Source organism: Lithobates pipiens, unplaced genomic scaffold, assembly GCF_037356315.1.
Source record: "Lithobates pipiens isolate NorthernLeopardFrog02 unplaced genomic scaffold, aLitPip1_a1.2 Scaffold_22, whole genome shotgun sequence".
Classification (NCBI taxonomy): Eukaryota; Metazoa; Chordata; class Amphibia; order Anura; family Ranidae; genus Lithobates; species Lithobates pipiens.
Window position 1 is genome coordinate 122,570,495 of NW_027507784.1, and position 24,226 is coordinate 122,594,720.

At 45.7% G+C, this 24,226-nt stretch overlaps 1 protein-coding gene across 5 annotated transcripts in view; it reads left to right on the forward strand.

Annotated features, from left to right (window-relative positions):
- Positions 1-24,226, forward strand: part of PCNT (pericentrin) — a 293,476-nt gene that overhangs the window by 256,633 nt on the left and 12,617 nt on the right. For all 5 annotated transcript variants that reach the window (XM_077448179.1, XM_077448184.1, XM_077448180.1 and 2 more), the window contains 2 exons: positions 3,831-3,978; positions 4,074-4,201. In XM_077448179.1, the coding sequence (XP_077304305.1) occupies positions 3,831-3,978; positions 4,074-4,201 (276 nt within the window). The remainder of the gene's footprint in view (positions 1-3,830; positions 3,979-4,073; positions 4,202-24,226) is intronic.

The window sequence follows — 24,226 nt, forward strand, 5'->3', positions numbered from 1 at the left end:
GTCAAAACTTTTGGACGAAAATAAAATGGGCTAACTTTACTGTTTTCGTTTATTTTATTTTTTTTAAATCATTAGTGTCTTTTTTTTTTTTTTTTTTTCAAAAAAATTGCATTTGAAAGACCTCTGAACAAATGCCGTGTGACATAAAATATTGCAACAACATCTATTTTATTCCCTAGGATCTCTGCTAAAAAATATATATAATTTTTGGGGGTTCTAAGTGATTTTCTGGCAGAAAATACAGGATTTTTACTTGTAAGCAACAAGTGTCACAAAAGATTTAGTCTTTATATGGTTAAACTGAGAACTCCTCCACACAGATCTCAGTTCATTTTCCTGGCAGATTCCCCAGAGAGGAAACAAGTCGCTTCTCTGAAGACTCATGCAACTTGCATTGACTTCTATTACAGAAGTCATTTGCAAGTCGCGCTGTAGTTCTAATCGGCCTTTTTATCAGCACAATCGGCCGATGCCAATTAATTAAACTGCAAATATCGGCTACCGATATATCGGTCTGCCTCTAGTGGATGGTCTGAAGAAGGGACTGGCGGTCTCATTGGCCACCATTTCTTGATGGATTAGGCAGATTGTGGTTCAGGCTTATGCCATAAAGGGGCGGGCGCCTCCCTTTCCTGTCACGACACATTCTATCAGGGCAATTGGTGCCTCCTTGGGCTTTCTGACATCAAGCTTCCGTTTCCCAGGTGTGTAAGGCAGCGACCTGGTCGTCCATTCACACATTCACAAAATTTTACAAGGTTGATATGAGCGCTTCTTTGGATGCTTGCTTCAGCCGCAAGCTTTTGCAGGCGGCTGTTTAAGGTTGCAACTCCTCCATTGAGGAGCTCTGGTTGTTATGGGTGGAGTTATCTTCTTGCTGTTCCCACCCCTCGATTCTTTGACACTGCTTGGGGACATCCCTAAGGTCAAGATGAAGATGCTGTGTCCGTCGATGAACAAAAGATAAAATAGGATTTTTTTACTCGCCGTAAAATCCTTTTCTCTGAAGTTCATTGGCAGACACAGCACCCACCCCTCCTATTTATGTTTGTACTGCTTTTGACGAACTGAGCTGCTGGATGCAGTGTGAGGGGTTACAGCCAGTAGGACTGCCCCCTGGGCGTTACTGTGCAAGTGTTGTGCTGTTTTTAACACTTTCTGCCTAGTCCTCTCCTAAAGGGGCCATTATAACCCTAAGGTCAAGATGAAGATGCTGTGTCCGTCGAACTTCAGAGAAAAGGATTTTCTGGCGAGAACAAAAATCCTATTTTTTCCACATGTTTTGGGGGATGTCTCTCTTAGAAGTTTTATGGGATGCTGTGTTAGCTCATAAAACGAAGTAAAGCACTAATAAAAGACAAAGAAGCTAGTCCATAAAAGTCAAAATACAATAAAAGTCCCAAAACATGAAAGACACTTCACCCCAAGAAGATGTGGTGCTTCCTCCAATTAATCACCTCAGTGATTACCAAAGTGAATTGGCTCTGAAGCCGTCAAAATATTAATGGTGTCTGAATATATAGGATCCCTCTTGTTTGTTTAATCCATCAGTAATCTCCATCATCCACATTGCCAGGCTCCACCATAGTACTAAAACAGGACCAAAGGAACCACATAGTTTAAAACTGCTAATTAAAATATTTATTAAATTATACTCAAAAAATAAGAAGTAAAAGCCCTTATATACAAGTAATCGGGCCATTGTTGGGTATGTGGTGACATGAGCCTCGGCCCTCCTACCCCCAAGCATGGCTCCACATCCACCTGCAGTGTCTGGCACTCAGTCCAGGCATGGTGTTGCTCTACTTTTAGAGTAAAGGGACATTTTGTTAGCCTTTGCTGATGCTTGGACAACCAGCATCCTAAATCCTTGGGTGCAAAAGGTGGCTTGCCAGAACTAAACAGTGAAGTTTTGCATCCTGCCCTGTACCCACTCTGTTTACTTGCTGTATAAGTGCTATTTGCAGGAATTTGAATCCAACCTGTTCAGTTCCCAAACCCAGAGGTACATCTACCCTATCTTTGATCTAAAAGCTCTGAATGTCTTCATTCTTGTACAGAAATTCCAAATGGATTCCACCAAATCTGTCGTTGCCTCCCTTTACTAGTGAGACTTTCTGCCCCCTGACGGGACCTCTTTTCTACCAAGGCTAAAAAAAAAACCTGTAGTTTCTTTGAGTGCAGTGATCTTTGAGCGAAAGCTGTGCATGCTACACTGTCATCTATGCATTTGCTCCCCTGAAATGTCTGCCTTATCTGCCTCACATAATTGAGATGGAGCTCATTTCAGTGATTCTCATTGCTCCAGAGTGGCCCAGGTGGATGTGGTATGCCAATCTGGTAAGAATTCTGGAAAATGCTTTGTGGGCTCTGCCTTGTCCATCACAATCTTCTGGAGCAATTTGCCATCTTTCTTTCACGGTTTCTAGTTTAATGGCATTGCTGCTGAAGCCCAGGTTTTGAAGGACTGTTTAGTCTTATGTTATGATTCTAATATCTAGGAAGTCTATTTCTTCCAGGGTTTACCTTTAGACATGAAAGGCATTCTTCACTTGCCGTGAGCCTTGGAGCTCGCACCCCTGGGGTTCCTCAAAGCAATGCATCCTTACTTTCCTTCAGCTAGGCCTGAACCAGCTTTTATACAATTAAAAACCTGCTGCGTCTACTTAAACTGGTAAGGACTTGTCAAAAAAACGGCTACCAAAAAAGTGTACCCCTATAAACACCCCAAGATCAAATTAAAAAGTGTAAATTGGCATATGTACCAAAAAATATAGTAGGAAACGAAAGTGTAATATAAAAAAACTGCGTATGAATTCCAACCAAGTCGATGGCAATCAAACGTGCTTGGAAACATTAATATTGTGCAAAGAATAAAATTGCTCTTAAAAGAAAAGGACTTGCATAGTTTTATCTTCTGTGCATTCCTATTCCAAAAAGTGCCACAGTGCTTCAGCCAATAACAAATAAAGCGCTTCAGTACTCGCATCCCAATGGTTTGGATAACTCCCCAAAAACAAATGATCTAGTAACATCTGTTGCCTAAAGTATTGTCTATTACTTCAGCCGGGACATTGTTCTTCAGACCCTCTGGTTCCAGTTCACCAAAAGCAATTGATCTTCAATCGTCTAGATGCTCGAGTCTCACTCGTCGTGAAAACTTATTCCCTTTGTCATTCCAAACGGACACTAAGGGTTTCATCCTTTACTGTCAAGGATCATTGTGTCAGATCTGTGCCTTTCATTAACAGGCAACTATTTCCCATATTTGAAAGGCTTCTACATTGTCTTCTGTTTTCACATTCTGTAGGTTTTATCAGGTTCATGTTTTTGGACATCAGAAGGTTAGACTTTTTATGTCCCTCAATAGACTAGAATAAAAGCGTGATTTTTGTACACACCACTTTTTTTTTTGCAATCCATTTTGGTTTCACTCTTTTGTGTTTTATGATCATACATTCGGTGTTGCTTTGCTACAAAATGACATTTTGGTAGCAGGAGGGGTTATTCTGGGCTTTTGTTTGCCAGTGTCAGATCCTATGGTAGGCTGCAGTTTTGCCCAAAGGTAAGGCTTCTTCCTGTGACCCTCAGTGGGCTTAAAAAAAAAAAAAAAAAAAAAGGATTTTACGGTGAGTACACATCCCTCTTTTAATGGAGTCAGATTTCACATTATTTCTGTTGTGTTACTGTACTTTGATGTCATTATACTTTTTAAATTGGCTTTCTTGAATAAGCTTGTTCTACATTACCACCTGTTCTATTTAAGTTTTTGCCAACATTCTGAAGACTCATGTGGTGGTAGTTTGACTTATTCTCAAATTTGGTTTCAGTGCAAATGAACAGATCAGAAGTTTTACAACACCTGAGTGGTACTATATTGAACTCCCCTCCAACTCGTGATGTATCATATGGTCACCACCATAGTTCTTCTCTTAATGCTACTCCATCTCCAAAGCCATTGCCTTGGACGTCAAGACGGTTAGTAAATACATTTCTATTTGTGGCATTATTATTAGGCTTTGTGAAAGTAAGCTGAGTGAGTTTGTGGTAATTTTTTTTTATTCTTTTGACAGGGTTGGACGCTCGCCTGCCCTAACGCCAGAAAGATCACAATACACCTCTCGAGATCCTGAGCATTCAATTACAGAGTACATCCATCACCTAGAGTTGGTCCAGCGGAGACTAGGTGGTCTTCAAAATGGTAAGATGGATACCATTAAATAAACCTTGCTCTTGGCTAGTATTGCCAGATGATTTTCAAGGTCAAACATGGTAGTGCCTCTCATCAGTTACAGCAGGCCTTCACCTCAGTCTACATTTTAAAGCTGATCTCCAGCTTTTAGTGAAGTTTATTTAGACCATGCTGGTCCAAATTAACTACTACCTTCATGAACAGCTGGAAGCAATGTTTAACTAGTTGCCGCAAGTCCGCCGTCAAATGATGGCGGAGCAGCGAGGCTCTCGTTCTGAGACGGTGTCCCAGAACGGCCACTCTTGTGTGCACCTGCTGTGTTGCTAGGACACAGCGCGACCCCTATCTTACGTCTGTGGCTCTTTAACCATGTGATTGGCTGTGTCCAATCACAGCCGGTCACATGTAAACACTGAGATGCCGGTAATCAGCGCTCCTCTCCTCACACTGAGTGTGGTGGGGAGAGCTGATCAGCGGCTTTTCAACACAGGGGGACATCTACACATGTAATCAGGGCACTAATCATTAGTGCCCTGATTGCAATATAGCGCCAACAGTGTCATCAATCGGTACCCACCAGTGCCCATTAGCATAGCCAGTCAATGTTGCCCATCACTGCTGTCGCTCAATGCCCACCAGTGCCCACCAATGCCAGTGGTTAAAGTGTTTGTGTGTGTGTGTGTGGGGCATCAGTTGCGTACGGTATACAGCCCTGTGTTCTGGCAGTGGGATCTTCCCATCCAAATCCTGGAAAAAAATAAATTGAGTTGGGCTACTCAGCCATTCACAGGGAACTTTGTGTTCTGTGAAATGAATACAAAGCATCCCCTGATTTTGGCCTTTATCCTAGTGTGTTATGCTTGTAAATTATGCCAAGACATGGGTGTATACTATGGCTGTTGGATGAAATTACCCTGAACAGTAGTTACAACTAACATTTTCAGAGTCGGCAGTGGCAAGAATATACATCCTATTTGTAAAGGAAACAGGCTTACGATTCAACAACAACCAATACAGTCCTGTATTCCAGAACTACCTTGACTGAGCATTCACTGCAGTTATGTTCTGCTTTGCTCTTTTGCGTTGATGCCCTGAAACAAATTATGACACATTTCTCCAGAACAGCTCTAATTTCTGTCCACATGCACTGATTCTTGCAGCTCAAGGCCTAATCAGCTGAAGTTGCATGATGATGCCTCACGTATATGCCCTTTGATGTCACAGGAGGAAAGGTGCTTCTTTCACTGCGAAGGTTCACAAAATCCTCTTAAGGGGCTCAAAATGCAGAGCACATCAGTGCTCTAGTTAAGCTTCTTCTTTTTGGCACAAGTCTTGGAATATAAAATCCACCAGGTCTACCCAAAGCCCTCTTTAGAATGAAATTCACCCTCACTCAAAAGTGTGGTTGAAGGCGGTGATGTCTGTTAGTTTGCCTTTCTCTGGGTAACATACCTCTATAATAAAGTTCCAAACTCAGACACCTCACATCTTCCTTCTAATGAAACTTGTTCATGGCACCAAAACCCAACAGGGGTGATGACACCTAAATTCCCTAAAAAAGTGCCTTCAAGCTCATATGAAATATGCAAGCTCAGTCATTGCCTCTCTGAGATCAGGGCAATAACTGTGATCCGTAGACATCCAAGATGCCTATCTGCATATTCAGGTTTACCCACCTCATCAGTGCTTTCTGCACTCTGCGGTAGGAGACAAGCTTTTCCAGTTTGACCTGTTCTCTGTTCACAAAGGTACTTGCATTGCTTCTTGCCACCTTAAGAACTAAGGGTGTTCAGGTCACAGGGTACCTAGTCAACCTTCTTTTGAGGGACTCCTCTTGTTTCCAGTTATCTGTAAGCATCCATAGGACAATTCAGACACTCCAGGCTTTTATTTGAGTAACAAACTTAAAATTTACTCTCCAGCTTTCCCTTGCCAGGAATATTTGGGCCTCATTCTAGACACAGCCCAAACAAAAGTCTTTCTTCCAGAAAACACTGATCTTTCAGCTCTCATGCCCAGACCTTAGGATTAAAGAACATCCCTCTGAGATTCTTCAAGAGTTCTTGGCCTTGTTTCAGCCTCCTTTCTTCCTCTTATATTCAATCAAATCCATTTAAGGTCCCTCAAAACAATAGCTTTTCCATATAGAACAAACATGCTCCTTCTCTCAACATGCCTATGCTCCTATGCAGCCAGGCAAGGAACTCCTTAGCTTTTTGGATTTTCAACCCAGCCTTGACAATGGGGAAGTCGTTTCTACAATATCACTGGAAGGTCATGGCAAGAGATGCCTGTCTCTCAGGCTGGAGAGTACTGTTCCAATCCTTAACGGTTCAGAAAACATGATCGTCGGAGGCAGCCTTGCTTCCCACCAACATCTAGAAGTCCTGTAGCCTTGAAGGAATCTAGCCTGATCATCTCATCTCCTGTGTTGAGGAACGTTAGCCAGCGCTTTCTGCTTTCCATATCCCAGGCGTGGACTATTGGTCAGTAGGTTACCTCTGTGGCCTGCCTGGATCAAGGGTAATGGGTACTTTACCCCGATGTCCACAAATATGTCTGAGATGGTGGACTACGGACATGGATGTCCTGGCCTTCAGATTATACACGTTACCTTTGTGGCCAAAACTGAGGATCCTCCAGCACTGGTATGGGATGCTCTGACAATTTCCTGGACTCTGTTTAGAATAATCAATTTTTTCTAAAGTGCGAATTATGCCTCAGCTGCTCCACAAAATAGAGCAAACCAAGAAACTAGTGATTTTCATTGCACCAAGCTGGTCCCGATGAATCTGGTACAAAGACCTAGTCAGACTTTTTAGAAGCTGACTCCTGGCTGCTTTGAAGCATAGTCAGATCTCTCAAGGACACTTGTTCCTTCCTTCCTTCCTTCCTTCTTTCTCCATTACTGGCTTTAACAGCATGGCTGTTGAAGCCCAGGTCTTCAGGGACTAAATAGTCTGAGTATGTTGTCTATATATTGCTAAAAGCAAGAAAATCCACTTCCTTAAAGACCTAGTATCATGCCTGGAAAAAAAACATATTTCCCTGGTGTGAACGTAGACACTTTAACTTTAGAGATTTCTCGCTGGGTTCACACCGCTGCGGGGGGAGATCCGGATGTGATTCGCACAGCAAATCACATCCGATCTCCGTAGCGATGCGAGTTCAGCCATACAGATAGTATGGCTGAATTCGCAGCGCTCCCGCAGCAAACTTGCACGTGACCCTTTTTTGGGTCCGCAACAGAATCGGATCGCATGGGGGTTCACACCATGCGATCCGATTCCTGTGCGAGTCGGCAGATCGCACTGCGATATGCCGACGGATCTGGGGGTGTCATTAACATAACATTGACACTCCCAGCCGTCCGCATAGGGCAGTGTGAACTGCCGGCGGGAGGTGTGCGATGCGGGTAAATGCCGCGGATTCGCGGCGTTCCCGCATCGCTATAGTGTGAACCCGGCCTCAACAATTAACAAGAGCTTCAAGGTGTTTTGTGTTTCAAACCACCCTTAGAACCTCAATTTTTTGTTCTCTACCCTGTTGAAACCACCCTTTCAACAGATCAGGGAACTTCTATTGCATGACCTTTCCTTTAAGGTATCCACCTTGGGGGCTATCACGTGGCATCAGCACTTCCCTTCAACAAAGACCTAATCCCTCCCTGCTTGTGCGCTGCTCCAAAGGAGATTGCTCTTCACTGTCTGGACATGGTCAGAGCCATGAGTGTATACCCCAAAGCTACAGCTTCTCAGGAAGACTTGCTCCCTAATTGTCCTAACTTCAACACCTCGCACGAGACATCCTTCAAAAATCCACATTGGCTACGGTAAAAGGAGTTTTGGCTTGCCTGTGAATTCCATATATTGGTGCTCAGCACCTCCTGGGGACTCCTAGAGGAGGCGTCTCCTCAAAGCTTTGGCAACATTCGATCACCTAAAGGTACCACCGTATAACCAAGGGTCTATGAATATCAAGCCTGTATCCTGCACTGTGCTCTAAGATATGGAATTTACAGGTAGGTTGGAATTAACCTTTTTAATACATTTTTTTTTTTTTTTTTTTTTTTTTTATAGATACTAGAATGTATTGTAGCTGTTGGCAGCTTTATCTTGTTTAAAAACACAACTGGATTATGCCATTTAGTTTTCAAAGTGGTTGTAAAAAAAACAACCTGCAAGACAGGCATGAGCTAGTATACATCGCATACTAGCTCATTATGAAATGCTTACCTTAGATTGAAGCTGTTGCAGTTATTTCCAGTCACGGCACAGCTTCTGAAGAAAACGGTAAGAAACGGTACGAGCGAGCCGTTTCTTCAGTGCGCTTCTGCTGATGACGACATGGGGATACAGTGAATATCTCCTAACACTGCAAGTTTAGGAGATATTCACGGTACCTACAGGTAAGCCATCTTATAGGCTTAACTGTAGGTAAAAGTGATGGTACAGGGTTTACAACCACTTTAATTTGTGAACTGCATTGTTGGGACCGGATTTAGTCTCATTTTTCCCTCTGACATTAAACGTACATAAACAAATGGAAGAAGATACTGCACTCTAAAACTTTAGACGCTGTGTATTTCGATTGTTGCACAGAACACCTAGGCTCTTCTCTCTGTGTTTAGAAGAATAAAGCAGCTGTAGATGGTGATTTTTCTTTCCTTCCACAACGGATGGAAGGAAAGAAAATCACTTGATTCCTCCAACAGTTAGTGTTGATGGAGCAATCTCGCCCGCAGTGCTATTATGTTCTGCCATCAGGGAGCTTTAACTGCTGGCAGAACACAATGATTACTGCTTGTGGCTACAGCTGCCAGCGGTAATCGCATAGAAAAAAAGTTCAACAGGCTGGTTGTACCAAAGTCGATTGAGGGATCAACTTTGGTACAACCAGCCTGTCCATAAGTGGATCAAATCTAGGCTGGCCCCTGCTGAACCGGACAATTCAATCTATCTATGGCTGTCTTAAGAGCTTATACTTTGACGGGGGTGGAGCCACAAGATGGCGCTAACTGTGAACGTGCTGTGAGGCTCTATGCGTTACCTCGAGCAAGAGTGTCAGCAAGCCCCACTATGTTCTGAGTGAGCCCTATGCTGCTGCTGTGTAAGCTGGGTTGAGAAACGGAGGAAGCTGAGCTGTATCTTATACTTATGCCTGATATTTTATAAAACAAGAAACTGAGACTTAATTCCCGACACCCGCTAATTGTGCCTTGTTACCTGACACCTGCTTCCCCATCTGCCTCGCTCTCCTGGTCGCGTGCTGGAGCATGGACGGAGCCAGTTGGAGCCAGAGTAAGTGAAGCCGCTACGAAGCTTGAGGCAGTCGGTGGTGTCAGTGAGTGCCGGTGCATCTAGTCCCTCCCTGGCCGGCTTGTGAGGAGAGCCTGGGAGGTGAGTGATCCTGGGTCTGGATCGGAGCTGCCAGTGGTGGGTGTCTTACGGCCAGAACGGCGGTAGCTTCGGCCAGTGTGGGGCCCGTAGAAACCACGGAGGACTGTGAGGTTTACAGAAAATTCCACCACAGATGCTCGGAGGCTTTCGGGGACGGAGAAAACTGTATAGCGGGGATCCTTCAGAGCCATAGAGGAGTCCTGAAAACTGGGTAGGAATTGGGGGGGGGGGGGGGGGGGGAAGAAACTGACTAATTAGAGGTAATTTTATAATAAAACATATACTGTGAGCTTTGCCTTTAAAGACTGACTACCGGAGGATTTTAATTGAAGGAGCATCAGAGGGAGGATGGATAAGAACCTTTAGTTCAAAGCTAATGCTAATGTGTTTTATATGCTGCTGATCTGCTTTGCTGCTGCTTAAATTATTTTCCGCAAGATTGTTTGAAAGAAATAAAAAAACTTTCCTGCTGATCTGCCTTGCCCTGCTTAAATTATCTCCTGCAAGATTGTTTGGGGGAGAAAAAGAAAACTTGCCGGCTTTATTGACTGCTCTTTAAAAAGGTAGAACAATATAATGAAAAAAACATTCTAGCAGAAGCTGTATTGACGTTGAAGTATCTAGCTGCATATTCCTGCATTTTAGATTGCTTTCTAGCGTTCGCTTATTGCATATCATTTACTGTTTGTTTCTTATATTCACCGACCGACACAGCTCCTCTCTGTAACTAAATGGGTTGTTTAGCCTGCCATTAGGAGAACTAGGAAAAATTGTTACAGAATACACAGAACTTTCAGTCAAGGGGGGCGGACCCTGTGCTAACAACACTCCCCGCTGCTTTCAGCAGATTCAGATTTTATTTTGCCTAGTAGGGAGAATGACCTAGGAACCCTGCGGGCCCTTTTGGTCCATGTTTTTGCTGCAGGTTTGATGTTTTTGCGCAAGATGAAAGATCCTGGGATCTTCTATCAACTGCCGGCTGGGTGACAGGCTGGTTAAGTTATCCTTGTAGTCTCCCCAGTCCGGCCATCGAGCATGTGCAGGCCGCAGCTAAGGCTCAGCAGGCCACAACATGGCTCAGCTCCAGAGGTGGTCGGTGAGCTTCAATGCTCCGGGGTATACATATGACCGGGCTACTGATGTCTGGATCACAGTATACTGGGCCAACAGCTACCCTGTAACTGCGCAGGAGTAGGTCTGTGATGGAATGTCTCCCAGCTCTTCAGGACTGGTAAGTACGGCTCTCCCTTCTTCGGTGGGGTGAGCAGCTGGGCCATTCCCTGGGGGGTCGATTCGGGGGCCACCTCACATCCCTATCTTCTCTCCCAAGTCCCTATCTCCCCTCTGAGGGGGGTGGCTGCATGTGCTACAGGCGGTGTGTGTGTGGGGTTCTCTGGGTCTCTCACCTGTGGGGGCTTTGTGTGGCTAGCGTTGGTCCTGGTTCCGGTCTGGGGGGTCACAAAAGGTGCCTGTGGAGGTGTTCCTGCTGTAGGCAGGCAGCACTGTTCTGGGTTTGTCCTGTCACCGCTTGGTGCTGTCTGGCGGCCATCTTGACTGTGGGAAATGCAGTTTCCACTTGTGAGCCTCAGCAGCCATCTTCTATAGGATTCTCCTATTAGTTGCATTGGCGGCCATTTTCTTGAAGCCTGAGCGCTCTTTTCACCGCAGTTCTCTTGTGACAGCTTTACATGTGCTCTCACATGCTGTTTCCTGTGTCCAATGTGTGACTGGATGCTGGATGGCTCTTTGTTGAATGCTGGAACTAGCTCTGCAGAACGTTTCACCACTATTATAGACAGCTGCTGCCGACACCGTTTTCTTCACTCTGCAACTGGGTGACCTCCTAGGGACTACAGGCATGGATAGTGGCATTCGCAGAACGCCCCAGGATTGTGAGTCTGGCGCCAAGTACCCCTCCCATGCGGCGGCAGCAGAAGGGTGGGGCCTTCACACTAAGTCCCCTTGCAGGTGGCAGACAGGCTAGGGTCAGCATGGCTTCAGAAACTGGTGTTTCTTCCCCAGGCTATTGCAACCGGGTCACCTGCAGATGGCTCTGTACCCATAGACACCCTGACGGCGGTCTTTTGTTGCAAAAATAGAGGCGGTGCGTGGAAGGAAAAATGCACGTAAGAGGCCCCTGCCCCCCCCCCCGGGTCCTCTGGGGAGAGCTGATGCAGACTCTGGCCCTGCTGCAGCTGGTGACCCCTGCTCTGACCTATCAGACGTGGCTGACCAGGACGGTTCGGACAGTGAGGATGATTCCCCGTCCGGGCGTGACAAAGCGTTTGTTGAAGCACTTATCACTGCTGTGCGTGATACACTGAAGATTCAGGAGCCGGTGGATCCCTCTGCTGATGCATCGGTCCCTTTTGGGTCCCGCAAGCCAGCACGTTCACCTAAGGTGTTCCCGTATTTGACTGACTTTGACAAATTCATCTACAGGGAATGGGGTCGCCCGCAACAGACCTTTTCGATCTCCAAAAACTTGGCGGTGCATTACCCCTTTGAGGACAGCCTTCTCAAGAAATGGTCGGCTCCTCCGGTCGTGGATCCCCCAGTATCCAGGTTAAATAAAGTAACCTCGATCCCCGTTGAGGGGACTCCTGCATTCAAGGATCCCACGGATAGGAAGGCCGAGGCGGTGGCTCGTTCCTTGTTTACGGTTGTGGGGTCAGCCGTGCAACCTGTACTGGCATCCGCACTGGTGTCGCAGACACTGATTGAGTTGGCAAAACTTTTGTACCATGAATTGGGAGAGCAACAGGCCTCCCCTGTCTGCGTGGAACTAGAAGACCAACTAGTGCAAGGCCTTAAGTACATCTGTGACGCGGCCCTGGATGCTCTCCCCCTGTTATCCAGGGCTTCAGTGTCAGCTGTGGTGCTGAGGCGCCTGATTTGGCTAAAATGCTGGTCTGCTGACCAAGCATCCAAGAAAGCCCTGTTGGATCTTCCCTTCCTTGGAGACCGGCTTTTTGAAGCCTCGGATGACATTATTAAAAATGCCACGGGTGGCAAGAGTACACTACTCCCACAGGCCAGGAAGGCTAAGGAGCCATGCCACAGGCAAGCGGCTTTTTCGTCCGCACGGTGCTTCGACAAAATGTCCCCAGCCCGACAGGACGCCCATGGACGGTCAAAAGCGTCCCTGGAACCGCATACCTAACAAGCCTGCGAACAAAAGTGCTACCGCATGAAGGTTTGCCCCCACCCACATCTCGGGTGGGGGGTCGCCTTCGGGAGTTTGTAGCCCAGTAGACCTCCCGGTTATCCGACCAATGGGTCTGCGACCTGATTTCCACAGGCTACAAGATCGTTTCTTTCTTGGCCGCCAAACAGATTCTTCCCCTCCAGCATACCTGTATTCTCGGTTCGCCGGGAGGCCCTGTTAGGGGCAGTGAGGGACTTGCTGAATCAGGGGGTGATTGTACCAGTTCCGGAATCTGAACGCTTCTAGGGATTCTACTCAAATCTGTTTGTGGTTCCCAACAAGGAAGGGGTACGTCCGATCTTGGACTTAAAAGCCCTCCATCACTTTGTCAAAGTGCAGAGGTTCAGAATGGAATCAGTGGCTCAGTAGTCGCTGCACTCCATCAAGGGGACTCCCTGGCATCCTTGGACATCCAGGATGCGTACCTGCACATACCTATATGCCTTCGGCATCAAAAATTTCTGCGTTTGGCAGTCGGGGAAGCCCACTACCAATTTGTCCTGGCATCAGCCCCCCGAGTCTTTAACAAAGTACTGGCTCCGGTATTGGCGTTGCTGAGGCAGTGTGGGATCGCGGTCATTGGTTACCTGGACGATCTCCTGAGAGCATCTTCCGCCTCAGAATTAGAGGAGGATGTGGCAATCACCATGTAGACCCTGCAAGAATTTGGGTGGCTGTTGAACCTAAAGTCGGTGGTTGTACCGACTCAGCGTCTGGAGTACCTGGGTTTACTATTGGACTCCAGGGAAGTGAGGGTTTTTCTCCCCTCAGACAAATTACGGACTCTCAGATCTTCGGTAAACCTACTGTTGAACCGCAAGTGGTCGTCGCTACGCTTTTGCATGCGGGTACTGGGGCTCATGGTGGCCTCCTTCGAGGCTGTACCTTATGACCAGTTCCTCACCAGAGTCCTGCAGAAGGAGATATTGACAAAATGGGACAAATCTCTATTTGTCCCTGGATCGGCAGATCCAGATGAGCCAACCAGTCAGTCTTCAAGGGCGTCCGATCAGGATAATGACAATGCCACGGCTGTGGCGTACATAAATCACCAAGGGGGAACAAGAAGCTCAGCCGCTGCTCGGGAGGTCACTCACATACTTCGGTCGGCAGAGCGACACGTACCGGCCCTGTCGGCCATTTACATCCCGTGGGTCTAAAATTGGCAGGCGGAATATCTGAGTCGACAGATGCTGGACCCAGGAGAGTGGGCATTGCATCCAGAGATATTCAGGTTGCTGTGCCTGAAGTGGTGATCTGTTGGCCTCAATCGGAAGGTACCAAGATTCGTGTCCAGGACCAGGGATCTGTGGGCAGACGCGCTGGTGGCTCAGTGGGATCCGTACCAGCTGATCTACGCTTTTCCTCCACTAAAACTGTTGCCACGCCTGCTGCGCAGAGTGGAACCCAAGGGGGTCCCAGTAATCCTGGTGGCCCCAGATTGGCCTCAGCAGCCCTGGTACGCACACCTGGTGCGTCTGGTAGCAGGCGCTCCCTGGCAGCTGCCACTGCGGGAGGACCTCTTACTTAAAGGTCCAATCTTTCACCCTGCTTTACCATCCCTGGCTTTAACGGCATGGCTGTTGAAAGCCAGGTGTTGAGAAACCGGGGTCTGTAGGACTCAGTGATTCCAACTATGTTGAGGGCGCGGAAATCTTCTTCAAGGAAGATATACCATATACTTGGAAGGTCTATATCTCCATGTGTGAGGAGAAAGGGTGGCATCCACGCTCCTTTTCTATATCCAGGATCCAGCTGTTTCTTCAGCAAGGTGTAGATCAGAAGTTGGTGTCGAGCACCATTAAGGAGCAAATTTCAGCTCTGACTTTTTTTTCAGCGACCCCTGGCGTCTCATTCATTAGTGAGTACCTTTGTTCAGGGGGTACGACATGTAGTCCCTCTGGTGCGTCCACCGCTACCTCCGTGGGATTTGAACCTGGTGTTGGCGCTTCAAAAGCCGCTGTTTGAGAATATAAAGGAGATTCCCTTGTTGACCCTTTCACAGAAGGTGGTTTTCCTAGTGGCCATAACATCGGCCAGGAGGGTTTCGGAATTGGCGGCCTTTTCCTGCAAGTCGCCTTATCTGGTCATCCACAGGGATAAGGTGGTGTTGTGTCCGCAACCGTCCTTTCTACCGAAGGTGGTTTCGGCTTTTTTTTTTTTTTTTGTTTTTTTGTATTACTATCATTGTGTCCCAAGCCGAAGCACCCCAAGGAGGTGGCTAGGTCTCTGAAGGTGTACTTGTCTGCTACGGCTCCCTTTCGGAAGTCAGACTCGCCGTTTGTTTCGGTGGCTGGCCCAAAGAAGGGCATGGCAGTCTCGTCTGCCACCATTTCCAGTGGATCAGACAGATTGTAGTCCAAGCCTACGCCTTGAAGGGGCAGGTGCCCCCCTTTCCAGTTAGGGCCCACTCTACAAGAGCAATCGGAACGTCTTGGGCCTTCCGACACCAAGCATCTGTCACTCAGGTGTGTAAGGCGGCGACCTGGTCGTCTGTCCATACGTTTACCAAGTTCTACAAGGTAGACGTCGGTGCATCGGCTGATGCCTGTTTTGGCCGCAAAGTTTTGCAGGCGGCCGTGTAGTTGCAATTGAGATTTTTTTTCCTGGTTTTTCGATAAAAACGCAGTACTGTTTGTCAATGCACTGTTGTATTACTTCCGCAAACAGGTTGCGGTGTTGTTGATCTCTCCTGTTGAGAATGCCCAATTATGGCGGTGTGTTTTTCCGTACACTGCTGTTTTATTTTTATTTTTTGTGGGTTTAGTTTCACTAGTTCCAATTTGCCATGGTGGATGAAGTTTTAATGCTGTTTTTTCCCACCCCTCGTTTGGCACTGCTTGGGGACGTCCTATTTAGTTACAGGGAGGAGCTATTTCGGTTGGGGAATATAAGTGAAAATAGGATTTTTGTACTCGCCGTAAAATCCTTTTCTCTGTAATTCATCGACCGACACAGCACCCACCCCTCCTTTTCCCTACGTTATACTGCTTGTTGACGTACTGAATCTACTGGGAGCAGCAGGGAGGGTTGTTAGCACAGGGTCTGCCCCCCTGGGGGGTGACTGAAAGTTCTGTGTATTGTGTAACAATTTTGCCTAGTTCTCCTAATGGCAGGCTAAACAACCCATTTAGTTACAGAGAGGAGCTGTGTCTGTCGGTGAATTACAGAGAAAACCATTTTACGGTGAGAAAAATCGGCCATTTTCTAGAAGCCTGAACACATTTTTCAGCCTTTTCTAGCGGCAGAATGTGTCCCTGTGCTCTGGGGCCATTTTCCCAGTGTTTTATGCCCTTATGCTGGACGCTGGGCGGCCATTTTCTTTGAGCCTGAGCACTTTGCAGAGCGGTTCCAGCGCCATTAACAGCAGCTTCCACTGACAGAGTGGATCCCTCTGCACCTGGGAGCCAAGAGAGACCACAGGCACTACTTGCTGGATGGCGCAGAACCTTTCAGGGTGGTGAGTCCTGCGGGAAAGAGCCCCTCGGCCGGCAGCAGTAAGTCCCCTTCGGGTGGCAGACAGGGTAGGGCTTCAGAAACTGGGGTTTCTTCCCCGAAGTCCAGGCAATTGCAACCGGTTCTCCTGCGGAATGAGCAGTGCCCTTAGACACCTTGTCGTGGTCCTCAATTAGTTTTTTGCCAAGATGGAGGCGGTGCATGGGAGCAAGGTGCTAAAAAAAGCGGCCCCTGGCCCTCTGCCTGATGGATCTTCTCTTCCTTGGCAACTGGCTCTTTGGAGCCTCTTTGGATGACATTATTAAGAATGCCACTGGTGGTAAGAGTTCTCTACTCCCACAGGCCAGGAAGGCTAAGGAGCCACGCCGTAGGCAACGGCCCTCTTTTTCCGCTCACAAACGGCTTTTTCGTCCGCCCGGAGCTTCGGCTAAATGTCCCCAGCCTGATAGGACGACCACGGAAGGGCAGAAACGTCCCTGGAACTGCAAGCTTAACAAGCCTGCGAACAAAAGTGCTACCGCATGAAGGTTTGACCCCACCCATAACTCCGTTGGGGGGGGGGTCGCCTCCGGCATCAAAAGTTTCTGCGATTGCAGTCGGGAAAGCCCACTACCAGTTTGTGGCTCTCCCTTTTGGTTTAGTATCAGCCCCCCGAGTCTTTACCAAGGTATTGGCTCCTGTGTTGGCGTTGCTACTGCAACGCTGGATCGCTGGAAGCTCCTGAGAGCATCTTGTGGCCTCAGGATTCAGACCCTGCGAGAATTTAGGTGGCTGTTGAACCTAAAAAAGGCAGTGATAGGTACTGACCCAGCGTTTGGAGCACCTAGGCTTGCTGCTGGACTCCAGGGAAGCGAGAGTGTTTCTCCCTTCAGACAAGCTGCAGACTCTCAGAGCCACGGTAAAATGGCTGATGAACCGCAAGTGGTCGTAGCTGCGCTTCTGCATGCGAGTCCTTGGACTCATTGTGGCCTCCTTCGAGGCAGTCCCATATGCCCAGTTCCACACCAGAGTACTGCAGAAGGAGATCTTGACAAAGTGGGACAGATCTCTGCTGTCCCTGGATCGACAGATCCAGGTGAGCCAGTTAGTCAGGGGTTCCCTGATCTGGTGGCTTAGGTCCCTGGTGCTTCAGTCCAGGAAGTCGTTCCTACCTCTGAAATGGATGGTGATCGCAACAGATGCCAGCCTATTCGCCTGGTGGGGAGTGATGGGAGTTCAGTCGTCTCAGGGCCTCTGATCATCAACTTGGATTCCTCCGTTGACCAATCTGCTCGAACTGAGAGCGATCAGGCTATGCCTCTCCACATGGTCAATGAGACTGCAAGGGCGTCCCATCAGGATCCAGTCAGACAACGCCACTGCTGCAGCATTCGTCAATCACCAAGGAGGAATAAGAAGCTCGGCTGCCGCACAGGAGGTCGCTTACATACTTCGGTGGGCAGAGCGACATGTACCAGCCCTGTTGGTCATTTACATCATGGGTGTGAACTGGCAGGTGGACTAGCTAAGTCATCGGATGCTGGACCCAGGAGAATGGGCGTTGCATCCGAAGGTGTTCAGGCTACTGTGCCTGTGGTAGGACACGCCAGTCGTGGATCTTCTGGTCTCCTGTCTCAATTGGAAGGTGCCGAGATTCGTGTCCAGGACAAGAGATCCATGGGCAGATGTCAGACGCGCTGGTGGCTCCGTGGGATCCGTACCAGCTAATCTACGCCCTTCCTCCACTGAAACTGTTACCACGTCTGCTTCGCTGAGTGGAAGCCGAGGGGATCCCAGTAATACTGGTTGCCCCAGATTGGCCTCAGAGTTCTTGGTACGCAGACCTAGTGCGCCTGGTGGCAGACGCTCCAGACGCTATTGAGAGCCAGGTGTCGAGGAACCGGGGTCTGTCGGACTCTGTGATCCCAACTATGTGTAGAGCACGGAAATCTTCTTCTTGGAAGATACATCTTAGTACCTGGAAAGCCTGCATCTCCATGTGTGAGGAGAAAAGATGGCATCTGTGCTCCTTTTCTATATCCAGGATCCTGCTGTTTGTTCAGCAAGGGGTGGACCAGAAATTGGCGTTAAGCACCATTTAAGGACAAATATCAGCTTTGGCTGTGCTTTTTCAGCGACCCCTGGCATCTCTCTATAGTGAGTACTTTTGCTCAAGGGGTGCAACATTTAGTCCCTCCGGTGCGTCCACCGTTACCCCCATGGGATCTGAACCTGGTATTAGAGCTTCAGAAACCGCCATTTGGAAATAACTGTTTCACCTGTTGACTCTTTCCCAGAAAGTGGTCTTTCCTAGTGGCCATTACATCGGCCAGGAGGGTTTTAGAACTGGCGGCCTTGTCCTGCAAGTCGCCCTGTCTGGTTATCCACAAGGATAAGGTGGTGTTGCGTCCGCAACCGTCTTTCCTGCTGAAGGTATTCTCGGTGTTTCACATCAATGAGGACATTGTGTTACCATCTGTGTCCTAAGCCAACCCATCCTCAGAAGGTGGCCCTTCATGCTCTGGACATGGTTCGGGCTCTGAAGGTGTATTTGTCTGCCACGGTTCCCTTCCAGAAGGTAGACTCAATGTTTGTTTCGGTGACTGGTCCACAGAAAGGCATGGCAGTCTTGTCGGCCACCATTTCCTGGTGGATCAGACAGATTGTAGTACAAGCCTACCCTTGAACGGGCAGGTGCCTCCCCTTTCCAGTCACGGCTCACACCTGGTCGTCTGTCCACGCGTTTACAAAGTTCTACATGGTAGATGTCAGTGCATCGTGTGATGCCTGTTTTGGCCGCAAAGTTTTACAGGTGGGTGTATAGTTGCAATTGCATATGCAATTTTTTCCTTTTTTTCCATTTTTTTTTTTTTTTTTTTTGGGGGGGGGGTTAAAATCGCAGTACCTTTTAAGTTAATGCACTCGTTACATTCGTTACCGCAGTTTTTGGTGTGGTTTAAGGGTAGTAGCACCCTGTTTTTTTGTGGTGTTTTTTCCACACACACTGTAGTTTTTTTTGTGGTTAAAGTTTGTACTAGCTCCCACATGCCATGGTGGATGAAGTTTTATGCTGTTTTCCCCACCCCTCGTTTTGGCACTGCTTGGGGATCTATAGAGAAGAAGCTGTATCAGTCGGTGAATGTCAGAAAATAGGATCTTTTTGTACTCGCTGTAAAATCCTTTTCTCTGTAATTCACCAACTGACACAGTACCCACCCCTCATATTTTTCTTTGTTATACTGCTTGTTGACGTACTGAAGCTGCCCCCCCTTGGGCGGAACTAGAAATTTCTAGTTGTATTATCACATGTTAGCATGTAATGTCTAGTCTTCTCCTGAAGGTGGCATAACAACCCAATGGTCTAAAGAGAAGAAGCTGTGTCAGTCGGTGAATTACAGAGAAAAGGATTTTACAGTGAGTACAAAAAATCCCATTTTATTTTTTATTTTTTTTGTGATGATGAATACAAGGAATAACAACCCGGGAAAAGAAAATATGGGGAGGAAGGGGGTAAAAACGAATCAATTAGCCAGAACTGCAACTATAAAAAAGTATATGGTACCAGATGAAGCTGACCAAAAAACGGAACAAATAGTTGGTTATATAGCTGAAAATATAATTGACAGTCCCGAGACAATATTCTCTTCCCCAGAAAATCCAATGAATAAAAGCGCTGGGCCTGGAGAAGTAAGCTGAAGGATCAACAGCAACAGAAAATGGTAGGTGATAAAGATGCAGATGGCTTACTAGCTCTTCTTACAAAGCAACATATGGCTGAGGTGATGTCTCATCTTGAGAGCATGATTAAACGAGAATTGAATGCTACTAGAATGGACATACAAAATGTACTACAAAGGGTCAAAGAATCTGAAGTTCACTTGGATGAACATTAAAAAGCAATTCTGGAGCTGCGGGCCAGGGTGGACTGGCTAGAAATGAGGAATTTACGATACAGATTAGAAGAGCAGCGGACAAAATAATTTAAGGAGTCGTTGTCTTCCTGAGTCCATGAAAAATTGCGACCTTGAAAAAAACATACAAATACTGAACAAAGAAATATCATCCCCTATACATTTTGATAGAGTGCATCGGATACAAAAAACAACCATGTCATCAATGGAAGCTGTAAGAGATGTAATAGTGAGATTTACTCAATATGAAATAAAACGGTTGTCATACAGCATGAGGAGCGCTGCACCAAATTCAATGGAATTGAGACATTCATTTTTACGGATTTGTCACAAGAAACTTTGCTCAGAATGAGAGCTTTGAAAGCCTTGATAAATCAATTTCAAGCAAAAAAAATATTGTATAGATGGGGCTTTCCAGCATGTCTGGTAGCTAAAAATCAAGGACACTGCGATTCCCAGAAGACCTGAAAGACTTTTGTAGTAAACTAGATCTGCCAGGCATTCATTTAGAAAACTGGGGGGGAAAAAAACACAGATTGGGGGAAGTTAACTGATCAACAATGGAAAAAAATGTAGAGTTTATCAAATAGAATACATTTAGTATTAAATAAATGCACAGCATGGGGGGGGGGGGGGTAATGGTATAATGATTTAGTAAGGTAGGAACTCGCTTGGGGTGCATGGGGGGTTTCACGATGTCTGTCTTTTCTCCCAGTGTCATCCCTGATTTGGGAATCGGACCTGGGGACCTGGGGGCTAATATACCCCCCAAGGGATGCCCTTCCTGGCTAAGTGCCCATAAATTGGGTGATAGCCAGCTAGGCCATAATACTCAGAGGGTAGGTTGGGTGGTGGGGGGGAGGGTTCAGAAGAGGATTCACTAGGGCATGTTGTGTGTTTTTTTGCTGCGTGTTAATCAAATGGATCTCGGGTAAATTAGAAGTACTTGTATTACCTTTTTATAGTAAAACCATGTGGGATTTTACCCTCTACCTATGTAAGAAATGGGGCCATTGAAGATAGTGACATATAATGTCAGGGGCTTAAACAGTTCGAGCAAGCAACATCAAATACTGCAGGAATTAAGAAGTTGGTCATCTAATATTGTGTTCTGCAAGAGACTCATTTGAAATGGTCATCCAGGGATTGATTGAACTCTGAAAACAATTCCCAGTCTGGTATCGTGGTTATTCTTTTGATAAGAGATCTAAGGGAATAGCACTAGGTTTTGATAAAAATACAGTATTTAATTTAAAAGCAATGGAATTTGATTCTAAGGGAAGGTATTTGTTCAAGGGTTCTATGTTTAATATTAATTATACTTCGGTGAGCATATACTGTCCTAATATTCATCCGTGTACCTTTTTGAGAAAAGTCATGAATAAGCTCGACAATTTTTCAAAGAAAGGAAAGTAATTATGGCTGGGGATTTTAATTTTGTGCTTGATCCAACCCTGGATGCCCAAACCTTTCTCCCTACGTTCAGAGGGTAAACGCCTTAAGGCAGTAAAACAAGTTACATCAACAGCAGTTTGTGGAGGCCTGGAGAATCATGCATCCTACTATACATTCGAGAATTAATTTTGTTTTCCTAGACCACCAATTATTAGAGGGATTATTAAAGTCAGAGGTGAAATCAATCACCCTCTCGGATCATGCCCCGGTCATTATTTATTTGGATTTGAAAAATATATCGGATAGGCACAGAACCAGGAGGTTGGAGAATCACTTCTATATGATCAGGGTATAGTGGAGGATCTGGAAAGGGATATGAAATTGTTTTTTTGAAGAGAATAATATAGAGAATATCGACTCATCTATTCTATGGGAAACACATAAAGTATTTATACAAGGAAGATTAATAGCAGGAGGAGTTGAGAGAAAAAAATATATGGACAGCTCATAAACGATCTCTTTTAAGAAATTCTGGATTTGAAGCAGTCACATAAAAATGTTATTGATAATAAAGTATAGTAATAAAGAAGGATTTGATAGGAAAACAAGAGGCACTGAGGGACTTGATGGAACAAGAAACTAAGCGTGCATTTATTAGAACAGCTAAAACACAGTATGAATTTGGTAACAGACCCAGGAAAATGTTGGCGGGGTGATTAAACCTAGAAGGAACCTAAACTATATTGCAAAGATGAAAAAGGAGAGATGAAATACTCTACTAGAGATGCAAGTAAAAAATTTTTGGAGTATTATCAATCCATTATATAAAGTAAATACTAATCACAACCCTGAAGGTAGACAAAATTGAATAAAATAGATCAGTATTTACGGAAGATTTAGCTGCAGGAAATATCGGAGGAGGATTCAAGTAAATTAGAAAAAGGATATCTCCAGAGATGAAATTGAGCAGGCAATTATAAAAAGTAAGGTGGGTAAAAGTCCGGGCCCGGATGGATACACATCTTTATACTTTAAAAAGTTTATAGGTGTCCTGTCCCCTTTTTTCCACCTATATATTTGAATTACATCGGGAAGGTCTGAAAATTCATCAAGAAGCACTAGGGGCGTACATTTCACTTCTATGAATAGAAGGAAAGGATCCAGCATTGTGTTCAAGATTTAGGCCAATATCCTTGATTTAACGAGGATGTTAAAACATATGCTCGGATCTTGGCTGAAAGATTGAGACCACTAATGCCTGATTGTATTGAAAATGATCAAGCAGCTTTTGTCCCCGGGAGTGAGGCAAGAGATACTAATGTACTAAGAACAACTTTATTGATGCATGTTGCAAAAAAGGGGGAAAAGCCTGCTCTCTTTCTATCAATAGATGCCGAAAAGGCCTTTGATAGATTAGACTGGGATTTTATGTTACGGACCTAGATTTGGTATGGGCCCGTGAATGCTGAGATAGAGGCTCTATACTGGAATCCTACGGCTAAAATTCAAGTTAACGGAACCCTATCTGAGACCTTTTGGTTGTTTAATGGTACACGACAGGGTTGCCCACTTTCGCCTTTACTTTGTGCTCTCCTTGGAACCCCTCTTAACCGCTCTAAGAGCTAATAAAAAAATCATGGGTATAGAAGTAGCGGGGCAGGAACATAAGATATCTGCGTTCGCGGATAAGGTTGTTATACATAACGTATCCCAAAAAAACACTCCCGGAGGTTTTGACAGAATTAAATAATTACGGGGGTATCTCAAACCTCAAGATAAATATGGAGAAAACTGAGATATTAGATATCTCCATTCCCTCAGATGAAGGTAGGGATCTCAAAATGTTATATCCTTTAAATGGAGGAAGAGAGGACTGAAATATCTAGGATTGTTTTTGTCAACATCAATAATGGATATATATCGGGATAATTACCTGCCTCTATTGAATAAAACCAAGCAAGATTTGAAAAGTTATCCTGTCCAGAGACTGTTGTAAGCGCGTTTAAAATGATGATCCTCCCAAAGGCCCTCTATTTTTCAGCGTCTCACGATAAAAAAAAATCCTATGGCTTATTTTAAAACTCTTAGATTGATATTACAAAAAATTATATGGAGTAATAGAGGGAGTAGCATTGCCTATAGAACACTGAATAGATCAAAAGAGAGGATGGGACTATCTCTTCTAGATTTTGAAAAATACCTTGAGGCAGCAGTATTACGGAGAATCATGGACTGGGTCCATAGTGCTTCAGATAAAAAATGAGTATCACATGAGTCAGATTTGAGTAATTCAGTCTTGAGGCAGATCTTTTGGGTACCAAACCAATGCAGAGGACTCCTTAAAGATATAGCCCCAATCACTCTAGAGACACTTAGAATATGGGATAAGCTCTCTAAAAGTCGATCTTGGCGATATAACAGCCCCTTGATGCCCCTTACAGGTAATAACGATTTCCTCCAGGTAAAGATAACAGACTATATATAAAATGGACCTTCTGTGATCATCTAAGATTTAAAGATGTTCTGAAAGGTAATGTCCTCTGTTCATTATTGGAACTACGAGAAAAATATGGGGAAACTCCTTGGGATACTTTGGAGGTATAGACAACTTCAACATTTTGTAGAATCTCTCGCAAAGGACTCTTCATGCAGCAAGGGGGTTGGATTTATGGGAAAGACTAGTGGA